General features: G+C 31.8%; 1 protein-coding gene and 2 non-coding genes across 3 annotated transcripts; all 3 read right to left on the bottom strand.

Moving 5' to 3' along the window:
- Window positions 1–4,283: 4,283 nt before the first annotated feature.
- On the bottom strand, window positions 4,284–4,355 carry trnaq-cug (transfer RNA glutamine (anticodon CUG)). Its single transcript has one exon. It is a non-coding gene; the product is annotated as a tRNA-Gln (tRNA).
- Window positions 4,356–7,244: 2,889 nt separating this feature from the next.
- trnaq-cug (transfer RNA glutamine (anticodon CUG)) lies at window positions 7,245–7,316 on the bottom strand. Its single transcript has one exon. It is a non-coding gene; the product is annotated as a tRNA-Gln (tRNA).
- Window positions 7,317–11,646: 4,330 nt separating this feature from the next.
- Window positions 11,647–17,857, bottom strand: prkab2 (protein kinase, AMP-activated, beta 2 non-catalytic subunit). The gene is made up of 8 exons (XM_028472522.1): window positions 17,729–17,857; window positions 15,448–15,642; window positions 15,222–15,379; window positions 15,061–15,154; window positions 13,944–14,058; window positions 12,975–13,108; window positions 12,820–12,888; window positions 11,647–12,016 (listed from the first exon to the last, which is right to left on the bottom strand). The coding sequence occupies exons 2-8, from the start codon at window positions 15,601–15,603 to the stop codon at window positions 11,939–11,941; spliced, it is 804 nt and encodes a 267-aa protein (XP_028328323.1). The 5' UTR covers window positions 15,604–15,642; window positions 17,729–17,857; the 3' UTR covers window positions 11,647–11,938.
- Window positions 17,858–19,233: the final 1,376 nt, after the last annotated feature.

The following is a 19,233-nucleotide window of genomic DNA, read 5'->3' as shown; positions in this document are numbered from 1 at the left end:
CTTAAAATCAGGATTTTGCAAATTCTTTTTTTCAGAGGAAAGGCTATAGTAAGGCATAAAAATTGCTGAAAATATTTTAAACAACTCAAATCAGAGGTAAGGCTATAGTAAAGCATAAAAATGGGCAAAAAAATTTCAAATGCCTCAAAAGGGAGGTGTTTTATGTTTTGCATAAGAAAATTTCAAAAAAATTAAAATGCCTCAAAACAGAGGTAAGGCTATAGTAAGGCATAAAAGTTGAAAAACTTTCGATTTATTTTTTCTCAGATAATATTTTCAAAACACCCAAAAAACTAGTGCAAATATGATGAACACACTTAAACTGGTATGAAAATGCAGTAAGGCATGAAAAATGAGAAAAAAGTGACAAACACCTAAAATCAGAGGTAAGGCTATAGTAAGGCAAAAAAGTTGAAAAACTTTCGATTTATTTTTTCTCAGATAATATTTTCAAAACACCCAAAAAACTAGTGCAAATATGATGAGCACACTTAAACTGGGATCAAAATGTAGTAAAGCATGAAAAATGAGAAAAAAGTTGAAAATGAGAAAAAAATGACAAACACCTAAAATCAGAGGTAAGGCTATAGTAAGGCATAAAAGTTGAAAAACTTTTTTTTTTTTTTTTTTCTGAGATAATGCTATCGGAACACCCTAAAAACTAGTGCAAATATGATGAGCACACTTAAACTGGGATCAAAATGTAATAAAGCATGAAAAATGAGAAAAAAGTTGAAAATGAGAAAAAAAATGACAAACACCTAAAATCAGAGGTAAGGCTATAGTAAGGCATAAAAGTTGAAAAACTTTTTTTTTTTTTTTCTGAGATAATGCTATCGGAACACCCTAAAAAATAGTGCAAATATGACGAGCACACTTAAACTGGGATGAAAATGTAGTAAAGCATTAAAAATGAGAAAAAAGTTGGAAATGAGGGAAAAAAAATGACAAACACCTAAAATCAGACATAAGGCTATAGTAAGGCATAAAAGTTGAAAAACTTTCGATTTATTTTTTCTCAGATAATATTTTCAAAACACCCAAAAAACTAGTGCAAATATGATGAACACACTTAAACTGGTATGAAAATGCAGTAAGGCATGAAAAATGAGAAAAAAGTGACAAACACCTAAAATCAGAGGTAAGGCTATAGTAAGGCAAAAAAGTTGAAAAACTTTTTTTTTTTTTTTCTGAGATAATGCCATCGGAACACCCTAAAAACTAGTGCAAATATGATGAGCACACTTAAACTAGGATCAAAATGTAGTAAAGCATGAAAAATGAGAAAAAAGTTGAAAATGAGAAAAAAATGACAAACACCTAAAATCAGAGGTAAGGCTATAGTAAGGCATAAAAGTTGAAAAACTTTTTTTTTTTTTTTCTGAGATAATGCTATCGGAACACCCTAAAAACTAGTGCAAATATGATGAGCACACTTAAACTGGGATCAAAATGTAATAAAGCATGAAAAATGAGAAAAAAGTTGAAAATGAGAAAAAAAAAAATGACAAACACCTAAAATCAGAGGTACGGCTATAGTAAGGCATAAAAGTTGAAAAACTTTTTTTTTTTTTTTTCTGAGATAATGCTATCGGAACACCCTAAAAAATAGTGCAAATATGACGAGCACACTTAAACTGGGATGAAAATGTAGTAAAGCATTAAAAATGAGAAAAAAGTTGAAAATGAGAAAAAAATGACAAACACCTAAAATCAGACATAAGGCTATAGTAAGGCATAAAAGTTGAAAAACTTTCGATTTATTTTTTCTCAGATAATATTTTCAAAACACCCAAAAAACTAGTGCAAATATGATGAACACACTTAAACTGGTATGAAAATGCAGTAAGGCATGAAAAATGAGAAAAAAGTGACAAACACCTAAAATCAGAGGTAAGGCTATAGTAAGGCATAAAAGTTGAAAAACTTTTTATTTTTTTTTTCTGAGATAATGCTATCGGAACACCCTAAAAACTAGTGCAAATGTGATGAGCACACTTAAACTGGGACCAAAAGGTAGTAAAGCATGAAAAATGAGAAAAAAGTTGAAAATGAGAAAAAAATGACAAACACCTAAAATCAGAGGTAAGGCTATAGTAAGGCATAAAAGTTGAAAAACTTTTTTTTTTTTTTTCTGAGATAATGCTATCGGAACACCCTAAAAAATAGTGCAAATATGACGAGCACACTTAAACTGGGATGAAAATGTAGTAAAGCATTAAAAATGAGAAAAAAGTTGGAAATGAGGGAAAAAAAATGACAAACACCTAAAATCAGACATAAGGCTATAGTAAGGCATAAAAGTTGAAAAACTTTCGATTTATTTTTTCTCAGATAATATTTTCAAAACACCCAAAAAACTAGTGCAAATATGATGAGCACACTTAAACTGGGATCAACATGTAATAAAGCATGAAAAATGAGAAAAAAGTTGAAAATGAGAAGAAAAAAATGACAAATACCTAAAATCAGAGGTAAGGCTATAGTAAGGCATAAAAGTTGAAAAACTTTCGATTTATTTTTTCTCAGATAATATTTTCAAAACACCCAAAAAACTAGTGCAAATATGATGAACACACTTAAACTGGTATGAAAATGCAGTAAGGCATGAAAAATGAGAAAAAAGTGACAAACACCTAAAATCAGAGGTAAGGCTATATATAGTAAGGCATAAAAGTTGAAAAACTTTTTTTTTTTTTTTCTGAGATAATGCCATCGGAACACCCTAAAACTAGTGCAAATATGATGAGCACACTTAAACTGGGAACAAAATGTAGTAAAGCATGAAAAATGAGAAAAAAGTTGAAAATGAGAAAAAAAAATGACAAACACCTAAAATCAGAGGTAAGGCTATAGTAAGGCATAAAAGTTGAAAAACCTTTTTTTTTTTTTTCTGAGATAATGCTATCGGAACACCCTAAAAACTAGTGCAAATATGATGAACACACTTAAACTGGTATGAAAATGCAGTAAGGCATGAAAAATGAGAAAAAAGTGACAAACACCTAAAATCAGAGGTAAGGCTATAGTAAGGCATAAAAGTTGAAAAACTTTTTTTTTTTTTTTTCTGAGATAATGCCATCGGAACACCCTAAAAACTAGTGCAAATATGATGAGCACACTTAAACTGGGAACAAAATGTAGTAAAGCATGAAAAATGAGAAAAAAGTTGAAAATGAGAAAAAAAAATGACAAACACCTAAAATCAGAGGTAAGGCTATAGTAAGGCATAAAAGTTGAAAAACTTTTTTTTTTTTTTTCTGAGATAATGCTATCGGAACACCCTAAAAACTAGTGCAAATATGACGAGCACATTTAAACTGGTACGAAAATGCATTAAGGCATGAAAAATGAGAAAAAAGTGACAAACACCTAAAATCAGAGGTAAGGCTATAGTAAGGCATAAAAGTTGAAAAACTTTTTTTTTTTTTTTCTGAGATAATGCTATCGGAACACCCTAAAAACTAGTGCAAATATGATGAGCACACTTAAACTGGCATGAAAATGTAGTAGAGCATTAAAAATGAGAAAAAAGTTGGAAATGAGGGGAAAAAAATGACAAACACCTAAAATCAGACATAAGGCTATAGTAAGGCATAAAAGTTGAAAAACTTTCGATTTATTTTTTCTCAGATAATATTTTCAAAACACCCAAAAAACTAGTGCAAATATGATGAACACACTTAAACTGGTATGAAAATGCAGTAAGGCATGAAAAATGAGAAAAAAGTGACAAACACCTAAAATCAGAGGTAAGGCTATAGTAAGGCATAAAAGTTGAAAAACTTTTTTTTTTTTTTTTCTGAGATAATGCCATTGGAACACCCTAAAAACTAGTGCAAATATGATGAGCACACTTAAACTGGGATCAAAATGTAGTAAAGCATGAAAAATGAGAAAAAAGTTGAAAATGAGAAAAAAATGACAAACATCTAAAATCAGAGGTAAGGCTATAGTAAGGCATAAAAGTTGAAAAACTTTTTTTTTTTTTTTCTGAGATAATGCTATCGGAACACCCTAAAAACTAGTGCAAATATGATGAGCACACTTAAACTGGGATCAAAATGTAATAAAGCATGAAAAATGAGAAAAAAGTTGAAAATGAGAAAAAAAAAATGACAAACACCTAAAATCAGAGGTAAGGCTATAGTAAGGCATAAACATTTTTTTCTTAAATTCAAATGCCTCGAAACGGAGGTAAGGCATAAGGTATGACATAAGAATGCACACATAGTTGATTTTTTTTCTCAACTATACACTAAAGATTTGTACTTGACATCATGAGGTTCCACTGAGAATTGAACTCAGATCACTGGATTCAGAGTCCAGAGTGCTAACCATTACACCATGGAACCCTTAAAATCAGGATTTTGCAAATTCTTTTTTTCAGAGGAAAGGCTATAGTAAGGCATAAAAATTGCTGAAAATATTTTAAACAACTCAAAACAGAGGTAAGGCTATAGTAAAGCATAAAAATGGGCAAAAAAATTTCAAATGCCTCAAAAGGGAGGTGTTTTATGTTTTGCATAAGAAAATTTCAAAAAAATTAAAATGCCTCAAAACAGAGGTAAGGCTATAGTAAGGCATAAAAGTTGAAAAACTTTTTTTTTTTTTTTTTTTTTGAGATAATGCTATCGGAACACCCTAAAAACTAGTGCAAATATGATGAGCACACTTAAACTGGGATCAAAATGTAGTAAAGCATGAAAAATGAGAAAAAAATTGAAAATGAGAAAAAAATGACAAACACCTGAAATCAGAGGTAAGGCTATAGTAAGGCATAAAAGTTGAAAAACTTTTTTTTTTTTTTCTGAGATAATGCTATCAGAACACCCTAAAAATTAGTGCAAATATGATGAGCACACTTAAACTGGCATGAAAATGTAGTAAAGCATTAAAAATGAGAAAAAAGTTGGAAATGAGGGGAAAAAAAATGACAAACACCTAAAATCAGAGGTAAGGCTATAGTAAGGCATAAAAGTTGAAAAACTTTTTTTTTTTTTTTTCTGAGATAATGCTATCGGAACACCCTAAAAATTAGTGCAAATATGACGAGCACATTTAAACTGGTACGAAAATGCATTGAGGCATGAAAAATGAGAAAAAAGTGACAAACACCTAAAATCAGAGGTAAGGCTATAGTAAGGCATAAACATTTTTTTCTTAAATTCAAATGCCTCGAAACGGAGGTAAGGCATAAGGTATGACATAAGAATGTACACATAGTTGATTTTTTTTCTCAACTATACACTAAAGATTTGTACTTGACATCATGAGGTTCCACTGAGAGTTAAACTCAGATCACAGGATTCAGAGTGCAGAGTGCTAACCATTACACCATGGAACCCTTAAAATCAGGATTTTGCAAATTCTTTTTTTCAGAGGAAAGGCTATAGTAAGGCATAAAAATTGCTGAAAATATTTTAAACAACTCAAAACAGAGGTAAGGCTATAGTAAGGCATAAAAGTTGAAAAACTTTTTTTTTTTTTTTCTGAGATAATGCTATCGGAACACCCTAAAAACTAGTGCAAATATGATGAGCACACTTAAAATGGGATCAAAATGTAATAAAGCGTGAAAAATGAGAAAAAAGTTGAAAATGAGAAAAAAAATGACAAACACCTAAAATCAGAGGTAAGGCTATAGTAAGGCATAAAAGTTGAAAAACTTTTTTTTTTTTTTTCTGAGATAATGCTATCGGAACACCCTAAAAACTAGTGCAAATATGATGAGCACGCTTAAACTGGGATCAAAATGTAGTAAAGCATGAAAAATGAGAAAAAAATTGAAAATGAGAAAAAAATGACAAACACCTAAAATCAGAGGTAAGGCTATAGTAAGGCATGAAAGTTGAAAAACTTTTTTTTTTTTTTTCTGAGATAATGCTATCAGAACACCCTAAAAATTAGTGCAAATATGATGAGCACACTTAAACTGGCATGAAAATGTAGTAAAGCATTAAAAATGAGAAAAAAGTTGGAAATGAGGGGGAAAAAAATGACAAACACCTAAAATCAGACATAAGGCTATAGTAAGGCATAAAAGTTGAAAAACTTTCGATTTATTTTTTCTCAGATAATATTTTCAAAACACCCAAAAAACTAGTGCAAATATGATGAACACACTTAAACTGGTATGAAAATGCAGTAAGGCACGAAAAATGAGAAAAAAGTGACAAACACCTAAAATCAGAGGTAAGGCATAAAAGTTGAAAAACTTTTTTTTTTTTTTTTCTGAGATAATGCTATCGGAACACCCTAAAAACTAGTGCAAATATGATGAGCACGCTTAAACTGGGATCAAAATGTAGTAAAGCATGAAAAATGAGAAAAAAATTGAAAATGAGAAAAAAATGACAAACACCTAAAATCAGAGGTAAGGCTATAGTAAGGCATAAAAGTTGAAAAACTTTTTTTTTTTTTTCTGAGATAATGCTATCAGAACACCCTAAAAATTAGTGCAAATATGATGAACACACTTAAACTGGTATGAAAATGCAGTAAGGCACGAAAAATGAGAAAAAAGTGACAAACACCTAAAATCAGAGGTAAGGCATAAAAGCTGAAAAACTTTTTTTTTTTTTTTTCTGAGATAATGCTATCGGAACACCTTAAAAACTAGTGCAAATATGATGAGCAAACTTAAACTGGGATCAAAATGTAATAAAGCATGAAAAATGAGAAAAAAGTTGAAAATGAGAAAAAAAATGACAAACACCTAAAATCAGAGGTAAGGCTATAGTAAGGCATAAAAGTTGAAAAACTTTCGATTTATTTTTTCTCAGATAATATTTTCAAAACACCCAAAAAACTAGTGCAAATATGATGAACACACTTAAACTGGTATGAAAATGCAGTAAGGCATGAAAAATGAGAAAAAAGTGACAAACACTTAAAATCAGAGGTAAGGCTATAGTAAGGCATAAAAGTTGAAAAACTTTTTTTTTTTTTTTTTTTCTGAGATAATGCTATCGGAACACCCTAAAAACTGGTGCAAATATGATGACCACACTTAAACTGGGATCAAAATGTAGTAAAGCATGAAAAATGAGAAAAAAGTTGAAAATGAGAAAAAAATGACAAACACCTGAAATCAGAGGTAAGGCTACAGTAAGGCATAAACATTTTTTTCTTAAATTCAAATGCCTCGAAACAGAGGTAAGGCATAAGGTATGACATAAGAATGCACACATATTTGATTTTTTTTCTCAACTATACACTAAAGACTTGTACTTGACATCATGAGGTTCCACTGAGAGTTGAACTCAGATCACTGGATTCAGAATCCAGAGTTCTAACCATTACACCATGGAACCCTTAAAATCACAATTTTGCAAATTTTTTTTTAATGAAAGGCTATAGTAAGGCAAAAACATGTATGGCGGAAAATTTTTCAAAAATTTGAAAAAAGTTCAAATGCCTCGAAACGAAGATAAGGCTATAGTAAGTCATAAAAATGGACAAAAAAATTCAAATGCCTCGAAAGGGAGGTGTTTTATGTTTTGCATGAGAAAATTTCAAAAAACTTCAAATGACTCATAACGGTGGTAAGGCTATAGTAAGGCAAAAAAAACATTCACAAAAATGTCAAACGCCAAAAAACGGAGATAGGCATAAAAATGGGTAAAAAAAATGTCAAACGCCTCAAAACGGAGGAAAGGCTATAGTATGGCATAAAAATGGGTTCGGGTTAGAAAGAAATTCAAACAACTCAAAACTAATGAAAGCATTAAAATGAGAGAACAGTTTTTAAACAACTCCACTGAGACTTGAACTCAGATCTCAGAGAGCTAACATTACACCAGGGACCCCAGAGGGGCTCTCGAATGACTCAAATCAGCGGTAAGGCTATAGTAAGGTATAAAAATGGGCGACTCAAAACAGAGGAAAGGAAATCAGAGAAATGTAAACTTTTTGGAACTTTTTTCTGAGGTAACTACACTAAAGAAAGCCTCCTGATTGACATCATGAGATTCCACTGAGACTTGATCTCAGATCACTGGATTTAAGGTCCTGAGTGCTAACCATGGAACCTTGACAAGACAGGTGAGGAACAGAACCCAAGCTGCTTGAGGTCCAGTGTGAAATATCCAGTCAGTCATGATTTGGGGTGCAATGTTCTGTTCTGTTCCTCACCCGTCTTCCTTCTCTCCTTTGGACCTTGATTCCCAAATGAAAGACACACTTCACTTTCATCGGAAAAAAGGACCTTGGACCACTGGCCATCAGTCCAGTCCTTCTGCTCCTCCTTTTTTTTTTCTGCAAAACTGAGAAGTAAATGGTGATTTCTTCACATTTTTTGAAATCCTGTTTGCGTGGGTTTTATGAGCTGGAAGCCCAAATTATATAAAAAATAAACAAATAAATACTTGAAATCATTAAATTGTGGGCCCTGAATCTATAATCTATGAAAGTTTAACTTTTTGAATGGAATTATAGAAAATAAACCACTTTTCCATGATATTCAAATTTTTTGGAAAGGGTCTGTATATTAATAAATCATCCGCATATAAAGATAATTTATGTTCCTCCCCTCTCTGTGAATTCTGTTTATTGATGATAGATGATTTAAAGGTATTGTGGAGGATGTTATTTTGGCTTCAATATCCGAGTGGATCATCAAGACTATTGGTTCTCCTAACTGTCAATCATTCTGGTGATATGTTTACGTATGGCTGTCGTATGTGCTCGTCCCAAGCTAGTTTTTGCTTGCTGCGCATGCACACTTTTGACTTAACGGTGGAAAATTGTGCAAATCTTCTTTTGGAAAGTAAGCTGGAAAGTGAGCGATGCTGACACCAACTTGAAAACAGAGCTGTGCACGAGAAAAACTCGGAGTATAATCTTTTCATATTAGAAACCAAACAATAAGCACAATGAGCTGCTGTGACTGGACGAGCCTTTATTTACAAACCAGTTCATCCTTCAGCAAAGCCCTTTGAAACATTTAATCAACAATGTTACAATAAAACATTTTAACTCCATATAAACTCAGTAATATTGCACACTTTTCTCATGTCTTTAAAAACTCTTCTTTGGACCAAACTTCACCGCAAATGTTAACATTCCAGGCTTTTAAAAAAAAGGCCTTAAATCAGCTGCACACAGTCCAACTAACTTTACACAATAACATAATAATATATTTAAAAATAATGCAACACAGCAGACGTTACAGTAGTTAGGAGTTCAAACACTCATGAACCAACATAAAGAATAAAAGCAGCAGCTAAACTCTGCTTTCACACACAAGGAAACAAATCCAACAAAATGGGTAAAATGTCTGAAAAACTTTGGTAAAAACACAAAAAAAACTCTCTTTTAGGAAAAGTGTTTGAGCATAAATGTGATATAAAGCATAGTTAAGCTTTACTAGTCCTAACATTGGGTTTACTAGTGAAAAAGTAGACTACTAGACATGCAAAAGGTGTCGCTAGTACCGGTACAATGAGTAAACCTTCTCTGCAAATAAGGGGGTGGGGAAAAGCAAATTCAGTCTTCCCATTGGCTGAATTTTTTCCCCAACCAATCAGAGAGCTGGAAATGGTTAAAATAATTTGGTTATGAAACAGTATTAGTAAGTAAGTAAAACAAACTGTTTGAACTCTAGTAGTAGTACTAGTAAAACTAAAATATTCACTTGTAGTACTAGTAGATTTAATGCAAATGAAGTAGGAGGGATTAGAACCAAATCCAGCTCCCTGATTGGTTGGAATATTTTTAAATATTTATATAAAAAATAAATAAATAAATGAACTTTTCCTGCCCTTTTTAGCATATGACGCTAACTAGTAGTACGAGTGACCGCTAAAGTCTACTGGAGTACTAGTAAACTCAATGTACTAGTAAACTAAATGTACTAGTAAACCCAATGTACTAGTAAACTAAATGTACTAGTAAACTCAATGTACTAGTAAACTCAATGTACTAGTAAACCCAATGTACGAGTAAACTCAATGTATTAGTAAACTCAATGTACTAGTAAACCCAATGTACTAGTAAACTCAATGTACTAGTAAACTCAATGTACTAGTAAACTCAATGTACTAGTAAACCCAATGTACGAGTAAACCCAATGTACTAGTAAATCAAATGTACTAGTAAACTAAATGTACTAGTAAACCCAATGTACAGGTAAACCCAATGTACTAGTAAACCCAATGTACTAGTAAACTAAATGTACTAGTAAACCCAATGTACTAGTAAACTAAATGTACTAGTAAATCCAATGTACTAGTAAACTAAATGTACTAGTAAACTAAATGTACTAGTAAACCCAATGTACTAGTAAACCCAATGTACTAGTAAACCAAATGTACTAGTAAATCCAATGTACTAGTAAACTAAATGTACTAGTAAACTAAATGTACTAGTAAACCCAATGTACTAGTAAATCAAATGTACTAGTAAACTAAATGTACTAGTAAACTAAATGTACTAGTAAACTAAATGTACTAGTAAACTAAATGTACTAGTAAACCCAATGTACTAGTAAACTAAATGTACTAGTAAACCCAATGTACTAGTAAACTAAATGTACTAGTAAATCCAATGTACTAGTAAACTAAATGTACTAGTAAACCAAATGTACTAGTAAACCCAATGTACTAGTAAACCCAATGTACTAGTAAACCCAATGTACTAGTAAACCCAATGTACTAGTAAACTAAATGTACTAGTAAACCCAATGTACTAGTAAACTAAATGTACTAGTAAATCCAATGTACTAGTAAACTAAATGTACTAGTAAACCAAATGTACTAGTAAACCCAATGTACTAGTAAACCCAATGTACTAGTAAATCAAATGTACTAGTAAATCAAATGTACTAGTAAACTAAATGTACTAGTAAACTAAATGTACTAGTAAACCCAATGTACTAGTAAACCCAATGTACTAGTAAACTCAATGTACTAGTAAACCCAATGTACTAGTAAACCCAATGTACTAGTAAATCCAATGTACTAGTAAATCCAATGTACTAGTAAACTAAATGTACTAGTAAACTAAATGTACTAGTAAACTAAATGTACTAGTAAACCCAATGTACTAGTAAACTAAATGTACTAGTAAACTAAATGTACTAGTAAACTAAATGTACTAGTAAATCAAATGTACTAGTAAACTAAATGTACTAGTAAACTAAATGTACTAGTAAACCCAATGTACTAGTAAATCAAATGTACTAGTAAACTAAATGTACTAGTAAATCCAATGTACTAGTAAACTAAATGTACTAGTAAACTAAATGTACTAGTAAACTAAATGTACTAGTAAACCCAATGTACTAGTAAACCCAATGTACTAGTAAATCCAATGTACTAGTAAACTAAATGTACTAGTAAACTAAATGTACTAGTAAACTAAATGTACTAGTAAACCCAATGTACTAGTAAATCAAATGTACTAGTAAACCCAATGTACTAGTAAATCAAATGTACTAGTAAACTAAATGTACTAGTAAACTCAATGTACTAGTAAACTCAATGTACTAGTAAACCCAATGTACTAGTAAATCCAATGTACTAGTAAACTAAATGTACTAGTAAACTAAATGTACTAGTAAACTAAATGTACTAGTAAACCCAATGTACTAGTAAATCAAATGTACTAGTAAACCCAATGTACTAGTAAATCAAATGTACTAGTAAACTAAATGTACTAGTAAACTAAATGTACTAGTAAACTAAATGTACTAGTAAACCCAATGTACGAGTAAACCCAATGTACTAGTAAACTAAATGTACTAGTAAACCCAATGTACTAGTAAACCCAATGTACTAGTAAACTAAATGTGATACTAGTAAAGTTTAACTATGGTTGATATCACGTTTTAAACTCAAACTACTTTCAAACACGTAGGATTTTCTAAATGTGATCAGTAACATTCAACAGTTTCCGTCACAGAATCTCACGCACACACACAGGCTGTAGCTGAGCTCTAGATGGGTTTGTAGAGCAGAGAGGTGACGTACTTCTTCTTGTATCGATGCGTTGCACTCAGCACCATCACTCCATCCTGATCATAGAGAAATAGAAAGGAAACACAATTAATGAACTTAAAATTATTATTATTGGAAAACCAAAGATTGATTAAGTAAATAAAACCAGTGATGGGCAACTGTTATCACAGCGATCTGATCACATGATCAACATTAGTGTCAGCATTAGAATAATGACCAATCAGAGCATTAACACAGGAAACAACAAAGAGTTACTGTGTGTGTGTTTATTTTTGTTGTCATTTGGTATTTTAGTTGGTTTTTTTTTGTTTGTTTTAGTGTATTTTAGTTGTTTTTTGTGTAATTTAATTGTTTTTTGTGTTTATTGTCATATTGTGTATTTTACTTTTGTTTGTTTTTGTTGTTGTGTATTTTAGTTTTGTGCGTTTTTGTGTATTGTAGTAGTTGCTTTCTGTGTTTTTGTTATTTTGTTTATTCTTGTTGTCGATTAGTGTGTTTTTAAAATCATTTTGTGTGTCTTTAGAGTCATTTTGTAAATTATTCTCTCAGTTTGTTTTTCTGTTGTTGTTTTATGTGTTTGGAGTGATTTTATGTATTTACTGTATGTATCTTTGTTGATGTTTTGTGTATTTTTATTATCATTCAGTCTGTTTTTGTTTTCATTTAGTGTGTGTTTGAAGTCATCTTGTGCATTTTCTCACATTATGTGTTTTTGTGTACATTTCTGTTGTTTTTGTGTATGTATGTTGTAATTGTATGTGTTTTTGTTACTGTTTCGTGTGTTTGTGGAGTCCTTTTGTGTATCTTTCTGTCATTTTCTGTGTTACTGAAGTCATTTTGTGCGATTACTTGTCTTTACCTTGATTGAAAGTGCATAGAGGTGATTTAACATGACGTGGTTGGGCTCAGGCAGCAGGGCGGGGTCACACTGACAACAAACAGGAAACCAGAGGACAAAAGGTTACCAAAGTAAAAGCAGAGTGACCAACAGATGTGAGTAAGAAAGTCTCTCACAGATACGTTGGTGTCTTTGTTCAGAATGACTTGGAGCAGGTGAGGAGGAAGTATTGGAGGAGCTTTGAAATGTTCCTCAGGTCTAAACAAGTACTGCTCCTGTCCATAGGGACCGGGAGGAGAACTGGACAAGTCTGCAATCACACAATTACACAACATTTACAACTCATCTATCAAAACATCTACAACAAACAAAATGACTTCCAAACCACACAAATATTACAGAAAATAAATACTACATGAGGACAAAAATACTTTCTTCAAAAACACCACAAAAAACAAATATAAAAAAAAAACAGCAACAAAAATAAACACAATGACTATGAAGACATGCAAAATTATACAATACAAAATGACAACAAAACTACACAAAGTGACTCGAAAAACCCACAAAACAACAAGAAATGTACACAAAGTGACAAATAATATACAAAACAATAACAAATATACACAAAATGACTTCATGAAGACATGCAAAATTACAGAAATAAACATAAATGACAACAATACACAAAAATAACACAAATATAGTTGAAATTACAACAAAACTACACAAATAATAATAATAAAACACAAACGACTCCGCAAACACACATTTAATGAGAAATAGTAAAATAAATACAAAAATACACATGATGACTGAATTTACACAAATTTACAGAAAAATACACAAAATGACAACAGAAATAGAACAAAATAACAGAAACAAAATACAAAAACACACAAATTTTAATTACAGAAATACACAGAAAAAACACCAAAAAAATACACATAATGGCTCTATTAAAACACAAAAATGTACAAAATAATACACAAAATGACAACAAAACTACACACAATGAAAGCAAAAATGTGTGATTAAAGTTGCATATCTTCTACATTATTATTCTGTTATTATTTGACTTGAACCATTTTCCTGATTCCATCTACAGTGAAACCTCATGGATGTTCCTTTGATGTTTGACTGACCCGATGTGTCGGAACTGTCCAGAGAGTCGACCTGCAGAGCGTCAAACACTTCAAAGTCCGATTTCTTCACCTGGATCAGGTTGTTGGTGGTTCCAAGTTGGCTGGTTACTACCGCCTTGAAAAATGAAGAAAGAAAGAAAGAAATGTTATTGAGCATCTTTTTAACACTTAATTGTAGCATTTTTCAAACAATCCCACATTGTGAGAGCAGCTTCCTGCTCTAGAAAGTAAGAGACAATCTTACATCCACAGTATTTGATATGAGTTATAAAGAATATTTCTCATTTCATGATGTAAACTGTATGTTTTAAGTGCCGAGAAAATGAATTTACTTTTAATACACACATACAAACACATACAAAGATTCTGGCACAATAGGAAATAAACCACAACCTCCTTTATAGTCTGCTATGTTACTGTTGTTTGCTTCAGTCTGTGGTCCGAGGGCCATACGCAAAAAGTTATCACAGAAAAAAACACAAAGTTATAGAAAAAAAACACAAAATGATAGAAATACACACAGTTATAGAAATACACACAGTTATAGAAATACACACAAAATGACAGAAAAACACAAAAAGTTATAAAAAATCACACAAAATGACAGAAAAACACATGAGGTTATAGAAAAACACACAAAATGACAGAAAAACATACAAAGTTATAAAAAAATCACACAAAATGACAGAAAAACATACAAAGTTATAGAAAAACACACAAAATGACAGAAAAAAACACAAAATGACAGAAAAAAAACACAAAATGACAGAAAAAAACATAAAATGAAAGAAAAACACACACAATTTTAGAAAAACAAACATTACAGAAAAATGCACAAGATTACGCGCAAGACTCACAAGACAACTACATAAATACACAAAATGAAAGAAAAATATACAAAATGACAACATTTATACTCAAAATGACTTAAGAAACAAAACACAAAATGTGAGAAAAATATAGAAAACAGCAAAAACCACAGATAAAATATATATCATTATATATAATAAATATATAATGAAAGAAATATATTTAAAAAAATACACAAAATTAATACTGAATAGCAAAAATGACAACAATAAACACAAATTGAGGCAAAAACATAGTACTCGTCTACCTCTGAAGGATCGTGGACCCATTGTCCGTCCACAAAGAACTTGTACTGATGTTCTCCCTCAGGCAGGTCCAGAATGGCTACAAAGTCATTATGGCTTTGGAGAGAAAGAGAGAAACCATTTAGGGTCTGTTTTAACTGTGTTTACCTTTTACTGTGTGTACCTTTTATTTAAGGGTATTTTGGTGCTCCAGTTATTGAAGGAACCAGCTATAAACACCTCCTTCCCCCCTCCGGCCCAGCGGATGACGGTGGGTCGGGCCTGACGACCCGTTTTAACCGGGTCATGGAGGTCTGCTGTCACGTCCTTTCCCTCTGCCGTCTAAAAGCAACACACGTGTGAATGTGCACTGTGTGTGCTGTTAAAGGGACGGGTAAAACTCTGGGAACCTTGGACTCTGGGCCGTGGGTGTTGAAGATGTTGGGGTCGTCCGTGCTGTCCCCCATCTTGGGTTCGTGGTCCTTGGAGCTGCCGCTGCTGTCTGAGCGCTGGGCCTTTCCTCCTCCATGGCGCTCTGATGACACCCTGTCACTGGTGTTGCCCATAATGCCTCCACCACCACCACCCAGCTATTTATAGAGCAACTGGGAAGAGAGGGCAACTTATGACACACATGGGAACAAACATTGGGATAAACAACACTGGGATATTTAAAGATAGAATATCCAACAACCTGCTGCAAACTTTATCCACATTTCCTATTTCTCACTGTAATGTTGTTTGCTATTTTTGTGTTTTTGTTGTCATTTTTGTAATATTTAGTTTGTTTTGTGTGTGGTTTTCTATATATTTACCGGTACTCTTTTGGTCACACAATATTAGTTAGAGGCCGCATTTGGACAACAAAAGAAAACAAATACACATAAAAACAACAGAAAAAATTACAATATGTCAACAGAAATACACAAAATGACAACAAAAACACAAGGGCAATAAAAACATACAAAACAACTTACCTACACAAAATTACAGAAAGAACATACACCAAAAAAACAACAAAAAGACTCCAAAAAACACACACAACAGTAACAAAAATACATTGAAATGAGGACAATATACAAAACAATGGAAAAATACACAGGAAGGGGTGACAAAATTACACAAAATGACTCCAGAATGGCACAAAAGGACAACAAAAATATACAGGACAACATGTTACTCAAATTGACAGAAAAATATACCAAAAATCAACAAAAATACATGAAAATGCACAAAATTATTACAAAAACACAAAATAACACAAAATTTGAAAAAAATATGGCAAATATACAGAAAACTTCATCTACATTAGCTCTACTAGTACTACTAGTGACTCTATTGACTATCTGGCAAACTATAAACTGTTTACAAGTACTAATAATAATTAATAATAATAATAATAATTAACAACTAATAATAGTGAGATATTTTTAGTGTTCTAGTAAATGCTAATTTTGTGGCACACTAGTGGGTGAGTAGACTTTACTAGTGAAGCTAAATGTCTACTAGGAGATAAATTTGTGTTACTGTGAAAATGTGACTGAAATAATAATACAGGAAAGAACAAATGTTTTGGTGTGTTTTTGTCATCATTCTATGTATTCTTCTTGCTATTCTTGTCATTTTGTTTATTTTTGTGTATCTTGCTGTTATGTTTTGTGCTCCAGTTGCCATTTTGTGTGTTTTTGTTGTCCTTTCTGTATTTTTAGTGTAATTGTGGGTATTTTTCTGTCTCTTTGTTGTTTCTGGAGCCATTTTGCATAATTTTGTAGTAGTTTTTGTGTGGTGGACGGGGGTTTGTAAGGGGTGGGTGTTTTTAGATTTTGTAAAAGCACTTTGAGCTGCATTTTATATATGAAAAGCACCTTTTTTATGTAAATAAATATTAATTGATTGATTGATTAATGTTTGGTGTAATTTGGATACTTTTCTGTCTCTGTTGTATCTGGAGTTTGTTTGCGTATTTCTCCGTCAGTTTACTTTTGGAGTCATTTTGTTTACTCTTGTTAGTATTGCTTTTGTAGTTATATTGTTTCATTTTCCATCTTTTTGTTTGTTTTTGTAGTCATTTTGTGTATTTTGTTAACATATACCTCTGTTATTTTAGGTTTTTACATTTTTTTTACGGGGGTGTATTATTGTCTGTTATTTTAGTCATTTTTCTGTCTATTTTTAAATAATTTTGTTGTAATTTTCTGTATTTTTTGCCATCTGTTTACTTTTGTAGTCATGTTGTGTATTTTTCTTCTTGTTTTTCAGTGATTTTGTGCAATTTGGGCCTCTCAAAGTCTAACTCTATTATTAACTTGATGAATTAATAGTTATAGATGTCAGGTCTAGTGCGTCTGTTGTTTATGACGTCATTAGAATAAGATAAATCCCGCCTGTTGTCATCAGTTGTTATACAGCTATTTGAGGCTAAATGAGACTTTTAAAAAATGAAGAGCTTTCCTCAGAGATTAAGACTTAAAGATAAAGAATATTTAACCTGAACTATCAACAGGTCATAAAGTCTCTCTCACTGACTGACTGACAGACACAGTTTTGTTGTCCATGGAGTATTTTTAGCTTCTGCTGCTCGCTGTAAACCTGACGTTGAGGCGTTACCGCTACTCTAAACTACTATATTTACGGTAACTTCACACAAATGCAGCTTTTCTCATGTGCTGAAATGAAGAGGAAGACTCTCACCGACTGTGTTGGAAGCTGTAGTGTCAGTAGATGTATTTAGAGGAGGAGAAACAGACTAAACTACAGACAGCTGCTACTGTTGCTGAGCTCACTGAGGAGGCTACGGAAGGAGAGAAAGGACAAAACTCATCACAACGCCCACAATCACACAGTGATAGAGATGGACAAATAAAGTTCTTTTTTTTTTTTAATAATGACCAGAGGAAAAACAATTTAATGGCAACATGCTTAATATTATGAAAGCTGTCAATTATTATTTTATGTAAATTCATTTATTGTATTTTAATTTTTTGCGTTAGTTAGAATAAAGACGAACATGAGCATCAACGCATGAAAAAACAATAGCTTATTTTCTTGTTTTTTGCTTCTTTTTCATTTAGAGCCATTTTGTTAATTGTGTGTGCTTGGGAAGTCAGTTTTCCTGTATTTTTTGTGTTTTTGATGTCATTTTATGCATTTTTACAGTCTTGTTTGTGTACTTTTGTTGTCCTTTCATTTATTTTTGGAGTAATTTTGTGTTTTTGTTTATAATTTCCCCTTTTCCCTGTATTTTTAATGTCAATTTTTGTGTTTTTGTTGTCATTTTTGTGATATTTAGTTGTTTTGTGTGTATTTTTTATTCACTCCAAGGGCTGCCCAAAATTAGTCAGAGGACCACATTTGGACAACAAATACACATAAAAACAACAGAAAAATGTACAATACATCAACAAAAATACACAAAATAATTTCCAAAACACACTTAATTCCAAAATGGCTCCAAAAATGCTCAAAAACACACAAAACTAGAAAAATACACTTCAAAATTGCGACAAAAACCACAGAAAATCTGAAAAAACAAAAACATTTGAAAAATACACAGAATGACGTCAAAGAAATACAAAATTATGACAATATTATATAAAATGACGACAAAAACACACACAAAATATAAATACACAAAATGACAAAAACACAAAACAGAGGAATACAAATGATAAAAACAATAATACACAAAAAAATACACAAAATGAATATATACAAGGACAACAAAAATGTACATAATGACAACACACATGCACAAAATGACAACAAACATGCACAAAATGATGACAAAAACCACAGGAAAATATACAAAATGACAAAAAAAATACTGCCCAACAAAACACAAACTCAGTTGTTCCCTGTGTTAATGCTCTGATTGGTCATTATTCTAATGCCAACATGAATGTTGATCATGTGACCCTCAGATTAGACACAACACATTTTATTTTGGTGTTTCCACTTTAATAAAAGTCACTAATCTCTGCTCTAATGCAAGCATTCCTGAAAGAATGGTATAACATTTGTATATCAAATATTTTCTTTATTCAAGTCAACAGCTCATCTTTTTGCTCACGACTCCAAATGACTGAAAGCAGTCGGAGCAGCTGAAATCAACGAGGAAGACTTATTTTCTGTGGCGATTGAGGATGCAAACAGTTTCCTGTTTCTCGGAGTAAATCAAACACACAAACACACAGGTA

This window comes from Gouania willdenowi, chromosome 17 (genome assembly GCF_900634775.1).
Source record: "Gouania willdenowi chromosome 17, fGouWil2.1, whole genome shotgun sequence".
Lineage (NCBI taxonomy): Eukaryota > Metazoa > Chordata > Actinopteri > Blenniiformes > Gobiesocidae > Gouania > Gouania willdenowi.
The sequence above is the reverse complement of the archived record's forward strand: the minus strand, read 5'-3'. Positions and strand labels throughout refer to the sequence as shown.

Excerpts from the sequence above, each read along its gene's own strand:
- prkab2 (XM_028472522.1), bottom strand. The coding sequence starts at position 15,603 with ATGGGCAACACCAGTGACAGGGTGTCATCAGAGCGCCATGGAGGAGGA. Across the intron at positions 14,059-15,060 it reads GGGTCCACGATCCTTCAGAG|GCGGTAGTAACCAGCCAACT; the intron begins GTAGACGAGTAC and ends TCATTTTTCAAG. Across the intron at positions 12,889-12,974 it reads ACAAAGACACCAACGTATCT|TGTGACCCCGCCCTGCTGCC; the intron begins GTGAGAGACTTT and ends GTTTGTTGTCAG.